This window comes from Chiloscyllium plagiosum, unplaced genomic scaffold (assembly GCF_037043375.1).
Source record: "Chiloscyllium plagiosum isolate Xiang-an unplaced genomic scaffold, Cpla_swu_hap1 HiC_scaffold_9, whole genome shotgun sequence".
NCBI lineage: Eukaryota > Metazoa > Chordata > Chondrichthyes > Orectolobiformes > Hemiscylliidae > Chiloscyllium > Chiloscyllium plagiosum.
This window is the reverse complement of record NW_028270147.1, coordinates 88,002,906-88,021,806: the sequence shown is the minus strand read 5'-3', so window position 1 is coordinate 88,021,806 and position 18,901 is coordinate 88,002,906. Positions and strand designations below refer to the sequence as shown.

Genomic DNA, 18,901 nt, shown 5'->3' with positions numbered 1-18,901 from the left:
TGGTTGGTAAATGGAAACTTATTGTTCTATGGACTTGTGATCACTTATATATGACAAAGGTCTTCTGCCTGCCAACAACCATGTGACTGGTGCTCAGGCAATTGAATGGTGTGGGGCTGGCAATAAGGAGTGCTCAGATTTCAACCTCTGCTCTTGTTTGTTTGCAGACCAATGGATTCTCAGGTGTAGATAGACTGAAAGCTGGTTCTATTACACTTGGCAGAAAAAAGCCACCACTTTGCATTCAATCACCAAGCTGGTGAGGATGGAACCTCTATTCAAAGGAAATGGAGATGCTGGTGTTGGACTGGACAATCAAAAGTCACATGACCCCAGGTTAAAATCCAACAGGTTTAGTTGAAATCACAAACTTTAGGGGCACTGCTCCTTTGTCAGATGAGTAGAGCTAAGCGCATAAGCACAGGATTTATAGCTGGGGAGATCATTGCAAGATAATTCCACATAATTAAGAATGTCAAAAAAAAGTACAAAATGATCTATGTGGAGTGTTGGTAGGCTAAGTAACAATTCTTTGCAGGTGATCGAAGGTGTCAGCCAGTGAGAGTAAAATGTTAACATTTTACTGAACAGTAAGTGAATGGATGACCTATGATCTGATTAATTGATGCAGAGAGATTATTACAAAAAGTCTAAAGTAAAGTGGTGTTACAGAGAAAAACCAAATAGCTGGCATAATGATAGGTGTAAGAGTCACAAGATGAGGTTCTAATTGAAGTAACAAGTAATCCAAAACTTTACAAACTAATTATGGCAGAGAGATCACAAGTTATCAAGGTGATGGTGTCAAAACAGAACAGTAAGGAAGATTTTACAGATGCAGAACATTATAGTGGGGTTACATGTAGCATGACAGGAACCCATGATCATGGCTGAGGCTGTTTTCATGGGTACAGAACTTGGTTATCAGTTTCTGCTCTGTGATTCTGCGTTGCTGTGTATCTCAAAGCCCTCCTTGGAGGATGCTTACCCCAAGATAGGAAGCTGAAGTGTTCCCTGACTGGGGCAGTGTCCAAAACTCCATTGTCATTGTGTCTGCATTGTCTCGCTAATATATCATGGCATCTTTTCCTGCAGCGTAAGAGGTAGACAACACTGACCGAATCACATGAGTACTACCAAGTAAGTGAACATTGCCAGGGCCATCCCTACACTTCCACTTCTTACCTTTAAAGAGCTGTGAAACCTTAAACTGACCATCCCTCGCAGAAACTACCCAGCTTTCAGGAAAACAGTGACAACAAAACCATGCCATGGCAACCTCTGTAAGACATGCCAGATCATTAACATGGACACTAACATGGCATGTGGGAACACCATCCTCCATGTACACCTTCTTCACCACCCTGAGTTTCATTAATGTTGCTTTTGCTACAGTTATAGTCTTAAAATGCGGGGATTTGTTGAGTAATCTAATGCATTGAGCTAGTAGGAAATTTGTATCTTTTTAAAAAATTATCTGTGTCTATGAGAATTGTATCTGTTACTGTAGAAAAATTATGATAATAGGTTAGGATTAGGATCTGTGGGCAAGTTTAACTCTTTCAAACAAAATTTTATTTTGAAGATCTTGTCCCCAAGAGGTATTGATGTATGGAACAAACATAGAGTTTACACAGGATGATTCTGGCTCAAAACAAGGCAAGAAAATATATCAGTCATAAAAAAAACTCAAAAGTTATGAAGATGAGTTCTCAAAACTGAAACTTAATTTTGTTTGACAAAACATTTTTGCTTCAAATATTTTCATTCTAACTTTAAGTTCTTGATTTCCGGAATCATTACTAACAATGATTATGGGCGGCACGGTGGCACAGTGGTTAGCACTGCTGCCTCACAGCGCCAGAGACCCGGGTTCAATTCCCGACTCAGGCGACTGACTGTGTGGAGTTTGCACGTTCTCCCAGTGTCTGCGTAGGTTTCCTCCAGGTGCTCCGGTTTTCTCCCACAGTCCAAAGATGTGCAGGTTAGGTGAATTGGCCATGCTAAATTGCCCATAGTGTTAGGTAAAGGGGTAAATGTAGGGGAATGGGTGGGTTGCGCTTCGGCGGGTCGGTGTGGACTTGTTAGGCCGAAGGGCCTGTTTCCACACTGTAAGTAATCTAATCTAATCTAATCTTAGTCACTATCAGATTGAGTAATTATAAGGAGAAGTACAAATAATTAAATGTCGAATACGGAACATGATATCTGAAATGGTATGGTCATAGAATGTTACATACAAAGGTAATGATGAAAGACAGGCAGAGGTAACATCAAATAGATAGAGTTAAAAATCACACAAGACCAGGTTATAATCCAACAGGTTTATTTGGAAGCACTAGCTTTCGGAGTGCTGCTCCTTCATCAGGTGGTTGTGGAGAATAAGATTGTAAGACACAGAAATTATAGCAAAAGTTTACAGTGTGATGAAACTGAAATTACATATTGAAAAAGACTTGGATTGTTTGTTAAGTCTCTCATCTATTAGAATTACCATGTTGGTTTCAGTTCTTTCATATGTAAATCGCAAACCTTTTTTAAAAAGTTACATTCTCAAGGGAACTTTAACAATTGGTGTCATGTCAGTCCAGATAATGTATTGAAGGTGTGAGCTTCCCTGTGAGGCTGTTTGTGTCACAATGATCAGACTGATTCTAATCTAAAAAATGGATTTACAGAATCTTACATGGATTCATGCAGTTTTTGAGCAAAGTAAAATGTAATTCTGTGAGTACAAATTCACCCCACAAACTTATGTGTGCATGTGGAGTGGGGTGCGAGGGGGGGGGGGGTGGGTGTTGGTTATGAGTGCCTGTGAGAGTGTGTGTGTGTATGTGAGTGTAAAGGGGTATAGGTCTGTGAAAGGGTGTGTGTGGGAATATATGTGTGAGTGTATGAGAGAGGGTCTGCGTGAGTGTGTGTCTGTGGGAGAGTGTCTGTGTGTCTCATACGCTCACACAGAGAGAAACGGAAAGCAGTGAAGGTGGACAGGGGGAGAGAGACAAACAAAAGTCCTGTCGGAGAGAAGAGCAGTACTTCTTCAGGGTAGGCATTTCTGGAAGACAGGTGGCAGTGGGTTAAACACTGGATAAAAGCAAATTACTGCGAATGCTGGAATCTGAAACCAAAAAAGAGAAAATGCTGGAAAAACTTGGCAAATCGGGCAGCATCTGTAAGGAGAGAAAAGAGCTGACGTTTCGAGTCTAACTGACCCTTTGTCAAAGCTAAAAAAAGGAGAAATAGGGAGGGTTTTTTTTTTACACTTTTTTCACTGTTCTGCACCTCTTATTTCTTGATTGTCTCTCTTTCTCTTGCGTCACCTTTTTCCTCTCCTCTTCCCCCTTTGCTACCCTTCTCCACTGTTTTCCATTTTGCCTCTGCTTCACCGACCTCCCCATCCCCCACATATTTTGTCACAAAGCACTGGCTTCAGTCTTGATCATTCACAGCTCCTAATCTCTTTATAATCTCTCTATGCACAGTCATTTTCACCTCTTTATTGCTACCTTTGCTTCTGGAGCCATGACTCACCTTCTCTCAGCCTCGTATAAATACCTCCCTATTTCTCCCTTTTTTTAGCTTTGACAAAGGGTCAGTTAGACTCGAAACATCAGCTCTTTTCTCTCCTTACAGATGCTGCCAGACTCGCTGAGATTTTCCAGCATTTTCTATTTTTTGGTTTCAGATTCCAGCATCCGCAGTAATTTGCTTTTATTTGAGCAGCACTCTAAAAGCTAGTGCTTCCAAATAAACCTGTTGGACTATAACCTGGTGTTGTGTGATTTTTAACTTTGTACACCCCAGTCCAACACCAGTGTCTTCAAATCAAGAATACCATTAGAGTTTGTTTGATTTGGCTTTACAAATTTGAAAGATAATCTTTGTAGAGATTAAATGGATTGTGTAATATCAATAATATAATAAATTGCTCATTGCCTGTAGAAAGGAGATTCGTTGCTTCCTGCTTCCAAGTGATCCTAATTTCATTATTCAATTTTGTTTCAAGATGTGTTCTATGAAGCTACTCGTGTGATACTGTGCTAAGTGTGTTTTGAGAATCCATATTACAACATGAACTACATTTTCTTCATCAAGAAAATCTTAAAATGGGCCAAACAGACTCTTTCTAAAACTCTATGACTTGGTACATTTGAATAATTCTTTAGAGAAGTACAATTAAAAATGTCTGGCAACTCTCTGCTTCCTGTTCTTAATTAACGCTATCATGGATATTAGTTAAATCCTATATCAACACCCATTTGTAACTAATGTACTATAAATGTTAGGCTGGACATTCATCCTTTTTGAGTTTTACAACAGGTGTGTGTTTGGCAATCATCCAATGTTTTTGCATGATTCTTATGCACTAGTATTTGAAAATTTGTGAATCTAACCTGATTTTTTTCCAATAATAGAGAAAGCCTCAAGCTGAGGCAAAATTCACTGAAGGTTTTGCTTTGAAATCTAGAATCCTGACTGTATTTAAGCTAGTGGAATGTCCCAACATGACTTGTGGACTTTATTCTTTGCAGGAGAAGGTCTCAGCTTACTGGAGTTCTTTGCAAAGGTAAGGAAAATTTTGGATAGTTAGATGGGAAATCTAACTATCCAACTATTAAGACAACTGAAGTGCTCTGTGGAATTGTAAAAGGTAGACATGGGTGTGCACTAAAAATGTAAATGAATTGGAACTGTCAACCTCATTGGAACTACTGTGTTGTCAAGTATTCAAAATCTAAGTGGAATTATCACAGTTTCAAGGCACTGAAAACTCATATCTTTTAAACTGAAAGGCAACAGTTGAAAAGAAATTAGTGTCTGCAAATTGATTCTGTCTGTTAACATAAACCTGATGGCTATCATCACAGAAAACGTGCCGCATGACTGATCTTACATCTTATCACAAAGGGAGAGCTGTCACTGCACTCTTTTATCTTTCGGTTCAAGTCATTGAAGTGTGGGGAAAGGCAAAGAATTGTTTATTGTAAGGGATTAAGTATTGAATAAATGTTTATTTTTATAAGGGACTAAGTAATTGAATAAAGTTAAATGTTTTTGTTAATGGATTTGAGTATTTTCTTTCGAAAATAGTGAAGTCCAACACAGATGATTTGGTGATGAAGGGAAAATAAACAAAGTTTCAGTTGCATGCATATGGACTTCTGGCCTAAAAATTATTGGAAGTCATCAAAACTTAGAACTTTATTTCATCTCAGCATGCCTCTAGAGTATGTATGGTAGATATAGGGTTAATTGACATGGAGGATTTAAGAGCAAAATAAAGTTGGTGTGGGGGCATTGTGTCAGAAAAAGTTGGCATACAGGGTTAGATATGGGCAAGCGGATGGAAGGGGGTGTCATGTGGTGGCATAAGTTGGCATTAAGCTTGCAATAGTCTTTAAATAAAAATGATGATGAGTGGTATGGTTGTGCATTGGCATAAAGTTTTGCATAGACACACATGGGAGGGAGTTGAGCAGCATAGGGGCATGAAGTGTCATGGGAGTTGGGTTTTGTAGGTTGTCAAAGCGGTTATGAAGGGCTTTGGGAATTGAATTGGGGGGGATATGAGGAGTTCTTGGTTGGTATGGATGGGGCATTTGGATTATGTAGTGTGGTCTGAAGGGTGAGGGCGAGAGGGATCTTTTTCCCCCTTTTTGTTACACTTTTAAAAGTGCCAGATCACCGAGGTCACCTTTTGGCATAGCTTGCCTCAACTCCCAGCCATTTTCACGGCCATTTTCAGCAGAGTCGGTCAGCTAGACTCTCAGTAACACATTCACCCACCTCCCCCGTCCCCAGGTACTTTCTCTCAAGTCGAGTTCATGGAATCAATTTTTTTCTGACTCCACTCTCGCAACTGAAAACTCTGGACATAATTCCTGTTATTTTTCTTCTGATTTCCATTAGTACTTTAAGACACTTTGTGCTTTTTACACATGGAATTTCACCAGGTCTTTCTTCAAAGCTAATTCTTCATTTATAATAATCCTACTGTTTTGCTGCACTTCCTTCACTTTAACATTCCATTTTCTTGACAATACTCCTCTGTGAAAGCCAATGAACAATAATAATTTAATTCCACGATGAATCTTTCATCCTTCATAAAAATTATTTTGTGGCTTTAATCAGCCATATACTTGTTTTAATTACTCTTTGACAAACTGTGTGTTCATAGAATAATTTTCATTGCCATGAAGTTGTTATTAACACTCAGTTGGATCAATTGACTGGACATCAACAGCACAAGTTCAATTCCTGTAGCAGTTGAGGTCAGAATGAAAGACCTGCCTTTCACTCTCATGTGAGGTGTGGTGACCTTCAGATTAAACTCAGCACCAGCCATCTGTCCAACTGGACAGGAACCTGTAGTCCTCTATGACTATGACCACTTTCACAAGTAATTCAGTTTAAAAATCACACAACCCTAGGTTATAGTCTAACACGGTTATTTAGAAGTACAAGCTTTCAGGGCGCTGCTCCTTCGTCAGGCACCTCCACTTCACAACTAATTTAAGCATCCTAATTTTTATTTCCGATTAGTAATTTTATAGTTTTGTTCAGTTTTTTATATTTTTAGATTTGCTACATTTTTTATGTCTACTACAAACGTTTATTTTTCTTCACAGTGAAGGTACTCTAGTTTTTGCGGCACTATCATTACATCTTGTGTGAATATGTCTTGCCAATACACTATAAAACAAGGAGGTAGATGTTTCCTGTGTTTGTGCTGTGCTTCATTTGTTAGCTTTATCTGGGCTCATTCCAATTTTATCCAACTGAAGTCAGCTTTTCTGGCTAAGACAATTTACCTGTTTCTTCTGCTATCATTTTTGACACAAGATTAATAATTATATATGAATTGACTGTTTCATTGTACCTATGTGACAAGCATCAGTCAGGGACACACTTTCATTCAAATATTTGTTAGGGGAATGGGATAAAAGCAGAGATACACAACTTGTGATCCATATTTCTGCAATTCAAAGCACATAGGTATACAAAGATTAGGCTCCAGTAGCCTATCCTTTATTGTCTGGATATCTGAACTATAAGACAGATTGCACAGCAAATCTGATATTATCACAAAAGAAACCATCATTTACCCTAGGTGTCATTTAGACTTGATGATGAAAGTCAAACCCATGAAATTGAAATAAAAACAGCTTCTGCAATAGGTATGCAATAGGTCTTTACAATAATAAGAATTTTATTCAAATTCCACTTTTCAATAATTCCCCTTTCATGGAAACCTTGAGAAACTGCTCCATGTCTACTTCAGATCCTGCTGGCATTTAATAGATGTACAATTTCTGATTAGTATGCAGTAGTTCCCGAGTGTCTAGTTGTGGTTCCACAAGGAATCAATATTTTCCCCATGTTTGTCATGGCTTTTCTGATATTTGATATTTACTTAGTGCCAAAGCTAACCTTGGACTGTCTTCAGTTTGATAGTTTTCAAAGTGTGTTTGAATTTAACTGCACAACACTCTTTACCACAGCTGCTGTTAACTGTTATCATAACTTTGCAGTGACTGACACTAGCTTGATGGCATCTCCCGTTTTATCTGCATTTAACCTCCAACTCAGCTTCTATTTGATATCCAATCACACCTGGTCCTTAACATTTATTATTTTCCTCATGTCCTCAAATTAAAGTGATTCTCTGTAACTATGACATGTTTGTGCTTACTGTATGTGAACAGTATGATCTGTGTTTTTGAAAAGGCTCCCATCCCTTTGTATTCAGCTAAGTTGGTTTTCATATCGAAACACAGTTTTCTCTCTTACCTCTGCTCCGGCGCCTGCTGCGGGAGGGGTCAGTGTAGAATGTTAGCTGAGGCTCATTATCGGCTTCAGTCCCAGAATCACCTTCAGGGTTCAAAAAGGCAGAGCCAGCTGCAAAGAAGGAAATTAAATTCAGAAACCCATTAGCACTGTAGTAAGGTGAATGCAACAACTTTTCACTGAAACATCTTCACATTTGGTGATCCAGGAATATTTTATACAATGTTTTCCCAAACATTGTTAGATGCAAGATGAAGGATTGGTGCAGTCTGGGTGAATACAGAAAGAATAGAGAGAAAAGAAAAATATAAGGAAAAGAAAGCTTGACCAGCCAACATATCAGTCGCATTCCATGCCTTTGGATCCAGTGTTCTCAAACACAAGTTTACCTATTGATGCAAAATAAGTTAAAGCTTCAAAAGATACTCAGATAATGTGTAGCTGAGCAATACACACCAAAAAATCTTCAAACTTAACACCAGGAAGAGCACAAGTGTGGTTGTGGATCTTAGCGACTGAAAGTGCAAAATAATCTCAGCTTGCACTGGCTTGCAAGCAAGTGACACCCCATCTCAAACTTCTTGTTTTCAAAGCCCTTCATGGTCTTACCTTACTCTATCTGTGAAAACTCCCCTAACTCCACAGTGGTCTCAGGTACCTGCAGAATTTTAATTCCAGCTTGTTCAGCATCCCAGATTTTAATGGCTCCATCATTGATTCCCATACCCATAACTCTGGAATTCCCTCATCATAAATCTCTCTACCTTTCAAATGCTCGTTTGATATAAAACCTACTTCTCTGGCCAAACTTTTCACCACCTTAATATTAAATTATGAAGCTTGGTGACACACGTTGACTAATGATGCTCCTGTGAAACGCATTGGGAAATTTAATTACGTGAGCGGTTTAACACACATAAAAATTGTTTTTCAATCGCTATCAGTGGATCTTTATTGCAATACACATATCTAAACATAGATGCTGGCAGGAATGTACATGATGGAATGACCATTATGGTTTAGCATATTGCCAACAATCATTTATAATGCACACACAAGTATTCACCACTTACAAAATGCAACTGACTGACCACAGGCCTGAATGCTACTACATTCAGGAGTAAACATATTGAAGAAATAATTGCAGAAAAGTGGAAAGAGAAAAACAAAGCCTTAAAACTAAGGATTCCAAATTACAAGGCAAACATAATTTAAAAAGAAGTGGCATTAAATTTGTATTGTGATATATTAATTCAACCAAATGCAAATAAATCTAAACAGAATATTTTACATACTCAATAAACTTGAATACTTCAAGAAAGACATTTGATGAAAAGAAAAATAAATGGTGACCATGTCCCATGCAATTATCAAAATAATACTGAGGCTAATGGTGCACTAGTTATTTCTGGCGGTCAGCTCCTTCCCTGACAGGTGAAATAAGTTCAATATCATGAAGTAGCTGAATTTGTGCAAAACATATGGACAAGGGTGACAACAAATATTTAGGGTTAATAATCACTATTGCAAGTACATTTTTATAACTATGAATGATAGATAACCAGTTGTTCTGCTCCTTGAAAATAAATAATACAAATGTGAAGTTTCATTCATACATAGACACAATGAGCCAAATGGGATCCTTATAACAATTCTGTGATTCTGTTTTTCTGAATTGGACTGAATAAAAACAGCCAGACGGCCTTACCTCAATGTTGGGCAAATTATTGGAAAGCATTCTGTGGGACAATATAAATCATCACTTTGACAGGCACAGATTAATCAGAGGCAGTCAGTATGGATTTGTTGAAGGAACTTGTGACTATCTAACTTGAATGAAAATTTTGAGAAGATAATAAGGAGAGTCATTGAAAGTAGCCCATTTAGCAAGGCTTTTAATAAAATCCCAGAAGGCAGGCTGGTCAGAAAAATATAAGCCTGTGGGAATCAAAGGAAAGTGATAAATTGGTTCCAAAACTAGCTCAGACTTCTTTGCATTGAGGTTTTGCAGGGCTCAGTACTATGCCCTGTACTTTATATTGTGGAACACACCAGCAATTTAGATTTAACTGTAGGAGAAATGATCGAAATATAAGTGTGACAGAATTGATTGGTTATATGATTAATAATGACACACTCTCTAGACTTGTTGGATGGACATAAAATTGACAATTGGAATTCAAATTGCAGAGTTGTGAGGGGTTGCATTTAGAGTCATAGAGCTGTACAGCACAGAAACAGACCCTTCATACCAACTTGCCCTCCAACCAGATATCCTAGATAAATCTAGTCCCATTTGCCAGCATTTGGCCCACATCCCTCTAAACCTGTCTTATTCATATACCCATCCAGCCTTTTAAATGTCGTAATTGTGCCAACCTCCACCACTTCCTCGGGCAGCTTATTCCATACACGCACCACCCTGTGGGTTAAACAATTGCCCCTTAGGTCCCTTTTAAATCTTTCCCTTGCACCCTAAACCTATGCCCTCTAGTTCTGGAATCCCCCACCCCGGGGAAAATACTTTGTCTACTTACCATATCCATGTCCCTCATGATTTTATAAACCTTTGTCAGGTCACCCTTCAGCCTACGATGCTCCAGAGAAAACAGTCCCAGCCTATTCAGCCTCTCCCTACTGCACAAATTCCCCAAACCTGGCGACATCCATGTAAATCTTTTCTGAACCCTTTCAAGTTTCATGCTATTCTTCCGATAGGAGGGACACCAGAGTTGTACACAGTATTCCAAAAGTGGTCTAACCAATGTCCTGTACAGCCACAACATGACCTCCCAATTCCTATACACAATGCACTGACCAATAATGGCGAGCATACCAAACTTCTGATTCACTATCCTATATACTTGAGACTCCACTTTCATGGAAAGCTCTCCTTTTGTTCAGCAACACTCACCAAGATCTTACCATTAAGTGTATAAGTCCTGACCTGATTTGCCTTTCCAAAATGCAGCACCTCACATTTATCTAAGTTAAACTCATCTGCCACTCCTCCGCCCATTGCCCAGCTGATCAAAATCCCATTGTACACTGAGGTAATCTTCTTCGCTGTCCACTACACGTCTAATTTTGATGCCATCTGCAAACTTACTAACCATAGCTCCTATGTTCATATCCAAATAATTTGATGAGATGTGGAACTGCATGATCAGATATGGAGTAGTGTAGAAGAACAGGGAGAGCTTCAAGACCCAGTCCACAGGTGCCTGAAGGTACATTAACTATATAAGAGAGCACACAAGAAAGGTTTCTTCTTAGCTAAGCTGTGGAATTGAAGGTTCTGCTAGAAATGTATCAAACACGAGTAACGCCAGAACTGAAGTATGCTATACAGTTCTTGCCACCACATTACTGGAATGATACTTCCAGGAATGGAGAATTGGATAGGCTGGGACCTTCTTTTTTTTAGGAACAGAGCAGCCTGAAAACCTATTTAATTTGGATATATAACATTATAAAGGGTCTAGATAAAGTAGATGGGGTGGATCCATTTCCAAGACAGAAAGGCCAATAACCAGGCAACACAGGTTGAAAGCAATGAGTAGGAATACACAATGGTTTGATGAGACATGTTTTTCACCTAGACGATAGGGAGAGTTTAAAACTAACTGCCTGAAAGGATGGTAGAAGGAGAACACTCAGTTGCAAAAACAAAACACTTGTCCATACACTTGATATGTTGTAATCTACAAGACTATGGATCAAGTGCTGGAAAGTGGGATGAAGCCAGATCTCTCCTTTTTTCGATGCTACAGACATGATGGGTCAATTGTCTTCCACCCTACCACACTTTTTCTCCACGTTTCTCGCTTACATAGGTATGGCTTTTGATTTACTACCATGAGACAATTAGATCTGTTTTAAATTTATACTGTGTCCAAATCTGATAATTTTGGATGGTCAGTTTTATTTGTCTCTCCTAATTTCCAAATATTAATGCCAGAAGACACAAAGCTTCACAAGTTCATCAATGCAAGTTCAATCTCGGCATTGGTTTGCATACCCTTTTCATATTTCCTTGTCAATCCTGTGGGGTGAAATTCAAGTCAATAAACATTGTTCTTGTCACAGGAGTCATTTATTCACTTTAGGGGATAAAATGTACTGTCATGGAGTCACAGAATGTGCCTCATTCCTGATGAAGGAGTACATCGCTTCTCCTGCTCCTCAGATGCTTCCTGACCTGCTGTGCTTTTCCAGCAGCACGCTCTCAACTCTGATCTCCAGCATCTATAGCACTCACTTTCATCATGGAATCATGGATATAGAAGTCATGTGGCACGGAAACAGACTCTTCAGTCCAAGCAGTCCATGCCAACCATAATCTCAAACTAAACTAGCCCCAACTGCCTGCAACCATATCCCTCCAAACATTTCTTATTCATGTACTCATCTAAATCTCTTCTGGACATTGTAACTGTACCCATATACATCACTTTCTCTGGAAGTTCATTCCACATACAAACCCACTCTCTTTGTAAAAAGATTGCTCGTTTACAGACATGCTACGTACAAATCAGCCCTATGGCCCACCATATTTATGCCAACTAACAAACACCAAACTGTACTAATCTCATATAGGATCATAGAGTCTTTGAGGAATTGCACTTTGATTGACCAACAAAAGATACAGTCAGCATGATTACATAAACTGGCATGTGTCTATCAAAGTGTCCTGAAATCAAACACTGAGAACAAGAGCTCAAGCTTCTATGAATCATTTATAACTCTTTTTGGTGAAAAAAGGTGATTGGGAGTGAGGAATGCTTCTCACAAAGAGGATTATTTGTGTTCCATGACCTGTGGTCAGATTGTATGCTCAAAACACTATTCAAATGTGTTTCTATATCTCCAGTGTCTGATAATAGAGATGTGGCTGCTGGTGGAGATGAAGATAGCATTGATTGCCTGATAGCATCCAGGGAACGTGAAGCTAGCAATCTTGTCTACTGCAGAATAAATTCTGCTCATCACCGCTCTGACTATAGATGCCTGTCAAATGTACAAAGGTGTGAAGTCACTCTTCTTTTTTTGTTTCCAAGCCTAATGTCAATATGTCTCTCTACCCGAAATCTTCTTCCATGATGAGTGTGTGGAAAATTGAAGAGCAAGCAAGACTCAGTAGTGACGTTGTGATAGGGGTAATAGTATAAAAGTGAAAGAGAAAGAGAGAGAGACTACAATAAATGAGTGCCCCACCAGGTATCATCAGAGTTGGGGGAAATGGTTTTAAGTGAATAGTGCAGCTGAAGGTTCAGGTGAAGCAAGGTTTAAATATCAGAGATAAATTTGAGGGTTGGGGGAAAAAAAGATAATAAATGAGGCAAGGGACAGAATGTTTAAGAATGCAGAGAGTGAGGTCCATGAAAAAATAATATAAAAGAGGAAAGTGAATTTATTTTATCTGAATACATGAAGCATCTGCAGCAAAATGATTGAACAAATGTTGCAAAAGTATTAGGAATGTTTGGCTGAGCTCCAAGACTGACTAATGGATTATGTTGCTTCACAGGGATAGCAAGCCAAAACAAATTAGCCTCTCTATGACTGGAATCACATGGTGAAATTAAAATATTCAATGACCATCAAACCTGCTCAATTCTTCCTCACTAGATCTTATAAGTAATGACTTGGACATCAAAACAAAATTTAAACGATTATTAATAATTTAGCAGAACACAGTTAAACTACAAGGCGATCTAATTAATATCTATGACCTAAGCCCAATTTCCACTGAAATTTGTCACTGAAGTCAGTTATAGTTAAGGGATAAATTAAGAAAGCATACGGAAGAATCACAATTTACCTTATCAACAACCATTTCAATTATGAATGCTAAGCCTTCATGAAAACCTTGGATAATGGGTTGCATTACAGGAATGAATAACTGTCCATCTTGCTTGATTTCCAAGTATCCAGTCAATGCAAACAATTTGTGCAGACCTTGAGAAACTTGGACATACTTCTTAGAGATTGAGATTCATTCCTCACAATTTTCAAAAAATTGGTAACTGGAGAGAAACTGTGGTGAGTATTACCAATAACAAGCAATCCAGAAGCTTTCAAACCAAAATAAAACTGCCTCTTTCCCTAAACCCAGTCAGAACCAGTTTATTGTGTTTCTTCAGCATTCTCTGTGGTTGACTGGTTAGCACAGGTCCTCTCTTGATTGACCAATTCACCATCCAATCAGCTGCAGGTACCACAGCATAGTGCCCTCTTGGTTTTGGATATTTTACAATATCCGTAGAGCATGAATAAAACTGTTCTATCTTTCCAGTCCATTTTGCTACAGTAAAGATATAACAAGTGGGGTGTCAGAGGGTCAAGTACTCAGGTCCCAACTATTTACAATCTATGCTGATACAACTATTTGAATGTGGGAATAGAATGTACTATAGTCAAGTTTGCAGATGACACTCAATTGGTTAGAAAGTAGGTTTCAATGAAGAATTAAAAAAGTTATAAATAAATATGGATAGTTTAAATGAGTGATCCAAATTTGATGGATGAACTTTAACATGGATAAATGTGAAGTTATCTATTTTGGTCAGAGGAATAGAAAGACAACCTAAAGGAATACAAAGGCAACGCATTTTCAAAATGGAGTGGAACTTCAGAGTGCTTCGGTGCAGAGGATTCTGGACATCCTCATTAACAAATCACAGAAAACTTGCACGCAGGTTATAAAGGCAAATGGAAGTTTTGAATTTATTGTTAAATTGTACAAGGCAGTAGTAAGATGTCCCTGGAGTATTGCATGCAATTTTGGCTTCCTTACTGGAAGCAGGATGTAGTTTTACTGGAGGCAGTTCAGAGGAGGTTCACAAGATTGATTCCAGAGATATGGGGTTTAATGAAAAGAGCTTGAACATTTTATGTCTATTCTCTCTGAAGTTTAGAAGAATGAGAAGAGATCTAATTGAGGTAAATAAGATGCTAAAGGAGATTGACAAAGTAAACGTAGAAAGGATGTTTTCTCATATGGGCCAATCAACAATGAGACATTATAATTTTAGGATGAGGGAGAGCAGATTTAAAACAGAGATGAGGAGAAAGTACATCCCTCAAAGGGTCATGAATCTGTGGAATTCACTGCCCTACACTGTCTTGGATGTTGGGACGATGAGTAAATTTAAGAAGGTGATAGACAGATTTTTAATCAGTGATGGGTTAAATTGTTAGGTAGAGCAGGTAGGAAAGTGGAGTTGAAGCTAAGATTAGAGGAGTCAAAAGCGTATCAAATGACAGAACAAGCTTGAGAGGCTGAATTACCTACTCCTGGTTAGAAGTTTGCTCGCTGAGCTGGTGGGTTTGTTCTCAGGTGTTTCATGCTAGGTAACATCATCAGTGAGCCCCCGCGAAGCGCTAGTGTTCTGTTCTAAGTATTATTTGTGTGTCTTGGCCTGTTGCAGTGGGTGATATCATTTTCGGTTCTTTCCTGAGATGTTAGTAAATGGGGTCCATATCTAACGTTTGTTAATGGAGTTCCGGTTTGAATGCCAGGCCTCTAGTAATTCCCGTGTGTGTCTTTGTTTAGCAAGTCCCAGGATGGATGTATTGTCCCAGTTAAACTGGTGTTCCTCGTTGTCTGTGTGTATGGATACTAGTGATAGTTGGTCATGTCTTTTGGTGGCTAGTTGGTGCTCATATATCCTGGTGGCTAGTTTCCTGCCCGTTTGTCCAACATAATGTTTGTTACAGTCCTTGCAGGGTATTTTGCATAAGACATTCGTTCTGCTGGCTGTGGGTACAGGGTCCTTCAGATTCATCAGGAGCTGTTTCAGTGTGGTGGTAGGTTAGTGCCAGGAATTGGTGTTTCCAATGTTTGACTTTAATGACAAAACAAAATGATCTTTTTTTGGATTTCACCTGCAGACCGATTCAGACAAGAGCCCCAAATAGTTGAAGTAAATTCTTCAAGTGGTCTGCCCATGCCAGAGCAGACGTTAAAATACAGTTCAGTTTTGTGAGCATGGATCTTGTGAAGATCACAGCATGAGTTCCTTCAGCAAGCCTAATACTACAGACAATGGCAGCAACTGTGTCCATTGCTGCAACCTTTAACTTTTAACACTCATCCCTATATTTGCTTTTGTCAATTCTGAGCTTAGCCCATTCCCCTAATTTGACCCCTACCCATGTTTTCATGATGTGATCTACAAGCATCTTCACCATGGTTTGTCTCATTCAGTACCTGTTGTGCTGAATGGCCAAAATCATGTGGTCTTAATGTAGACATAGTGATCCTTATTACTAGGTCTATGAAATGTAAATGAAAGTGATTCTATCTTTTTCCCACACATGTTAATCTATAACTGCTACTTCATTGAAGTCTCTTGTTAAAGGGTGATTTACAGATGGCAGAGGCCTGTGGTGTGCTTGTATCCTGGTGGCTAGTTTGCTACTTGTTTGTTCAATGTAACGTTTATTGCAGTCCTGACAAGGAATTTTGTATATAACGTTCATTTTGCTGGCTGTGGATACATGGTCCTTAAAATTCAACAGGAGTTGTTTCAGTTTGGTGATAGGTTTGTGGGCTACCACGATGCCTACGGGCAGGCGTAGCCTGGTCGTCATCCCTGAGAGGTGTTGAATGTATGGCAGGGTGGCTTGAGTGTCTGGGTGTGTTGTGTCTTCTTGTTTAGGTCTGCTCTGCAGGAACTGTTGTGTTTATCGGGTACCTGGTGTTCCTGTTTCTCCTCGGCTTCTTGTAGTTCCTGGGTCCTGCAGTGTGTTGTGGCTTATTTAAATAACATCTTGATGGTGTTGGGATGGCTGCTCCTGTAGTTGAGTATCTGGTCAGTGTAAACGCTGGTCGACAGATTTCCACTAGCTCCCCATGCTAATAACCTAGCATGCTGACAAAGTGTCTGAAAACAACCCACCACCTCAGCAAGCAAATTCACAACCTGAGCTACAAATCTTTTCCAATGTCACCATGTGGAATTTCATTCAGAACAGGGGAGCAGCACACCCAGGTATCAAATGGGAAACTCACCCGATGCTTTGCATCCATCACTGAGTTTTGAAAGAAAGGATTTTAATTGCCAAAGGCACATTATTAGTTACTTGTAAATGGAGTCTGAATTAAGCTGCCATCAATTGTTTTAAAGCACCCATAAAACTAGCTGCGTTACTCCTGTACCACTATTAAATAACCTTTAGTTCTGAAAGATCCAAGCATACTCACTTCTGAGTGAAACTATTTACGGCTGCAATCATCTCCACAGTAGCACAAAAAGACAAGCTGCAGCAATTTTTCAATTTTATTAGTAAGGTATAGAAAATCTCAAGGACATCAATTCCTCAGTACAAAAGAGATTTTATCAAACACTTTAAAGCATCTCAACAGTGAGGTCTTTGGGTCAGAAACTGTTCTTTCAAGTGGATTCTATAACAAGTGGGTGGGTAATTCATTCCACATATTATCCATCCAAGTGGCAAAAGTGAAAATTACTCCCATGATCTTTGAAAAATGTCTTTCTCTTGAAGAAAGCTATTAAGAATAGTTCAAATAGAGCTTACCAGAAGAATACACCTGAACTATAGAAATGTCCCTTTTCGATAAAAAAAAGTCTATGTACTTTTCAAATTATTATATTCAAACTTCTTACAGCAAGCCACTTAGCACATGAAATGCTAAGTGCAAAAGCAAGCTTCTTGCCATTGTCATTTGGTCCATTGTGCATTTGCTTGTACCTCAAAGAGATGTCTAACACTTTTTTTATTTCTTGATTGTAAAAAATGCCCTTTTTTTTTAACATTGGCAATCAATTCCTTTTAAATAGCACTCTATTGTATCCAGCTTCCTTACATAGTGGTGATTCAATTTGTACGTCCTTGTCCATGACTCCCTCCTATGAAATTACAATGATGATGCCAAATTCTTTGAAGTTTTTCTTTATTAACTAATTCCAGCATTTATTGCCCATCCTTATTTACCCACGACAACGTGGTCATGAGCTGCCTTCTTGAACTGCTGCTGTATAGGTCGATAGATAATGCCATTATGCAATAAATTCCAGGATTTTGATCCAGCAACACTTAAAGGAACAGCAATATATTTCCAAGTCAGAATGATGAGTGGCTTGGAAGAGAACTTACAAGTGATTGTATTCTTGTATGTCAGCTGCCCTTGTCCTTCAACATGGAAGTGGTCGTATGATTCGAAGGTGCTGTCCAAGGAGCTTTGGAGACTTTTTGCGGTGCACATTATTGCTAGTGAGTGTTGGCAGTGGAGGGAGTGAGTGTTTGTGGATGCAGTGGCAATCAAGCAGGCTGTTTTTCCCGGAATGTTGTTGGAGCTGCACCCATCCAGGTTAATGAGTTTTTATTCAATTACACTCCTTACATGTGCTTGTGGATGATGGATAGGTCTCAGGGAGTCAGGATGCGAATTACTCACTGCAAAATTCCTAGATTCTGACCTGCTCTGCTGCTCCATGGTGAGTCGAAGAGTGTGGTGCTGGAAAAGCACAGCCGGTCAGGCAGCATCTGAGGAGCTGGAGAGTCAATGATTCGAGCATAAGCTCTTCAATTGAACAGCTTATGCTCTAATCATTGACTCTCCTGTTCCTCAGATGCTGCCTGACCAGCTGTGTTTTTCCAGCACCACACTCTTCGACTCTGATCTCCAGCATCAGCAGTCCTCACTTTCTAGAAAGTGTATGGTGAGTCCAGTTTAATTTCTGGTCACCTCAAAATGGGAGATTCTGCATGGAAATGCTGGTGACTGTGACGGAGAAAGGTTAGATTAAATATTTATTGAAAGTATTCATTCACTGTCACTTGCCTAATGCAAATACTACTTGTCACCTGTCAAACAGCCCAAGTTCAAATATTGTCCAGGTCTGGCTGCCTTCGGCCATGGACTGCTTCAGCATCTGAGGAATGGCAAACGGTGCTGAATATTTTGCAATCATCGGCAAACGGCCCCACTTTGACCTCATGATGGAGGGAAGATCATTGATGAAGTAGCTGAAGGTGGTTGGGCCTCGGACACCATCCTGAGGAATTCCTACAAAAATGTTCTGGAGTTGAGATGACTGACCTCCAAAAGCTACAACTATTTTGTTTTGTGCCAGGTATGGCC

The 18,901-nt window shown here is 39.2% G+C and overlaps 1 protein-coding gene across 1 annotated transcript in view; it reads right to left on the bottom strand.

Moving 5' to 3' along the window:
• astn1 (astrotactin 1) overlaps nt 1-18,901 on the bottom strand; it is a 2,207,527-nt gene that overhangs the window by 1,360,459 nt on the left and 828,167 nt on the right. The window contains exon 5 of the mRNA XM_043700015.2: nt 7,792-7,899. Coding sequence (XP_043555950.2) covers nt 7,792-7,899 — 108 coding nt within the window. The remainder of the gene's footprint in view (nt 1-7,791; nt 7,900-18,901) is intronic.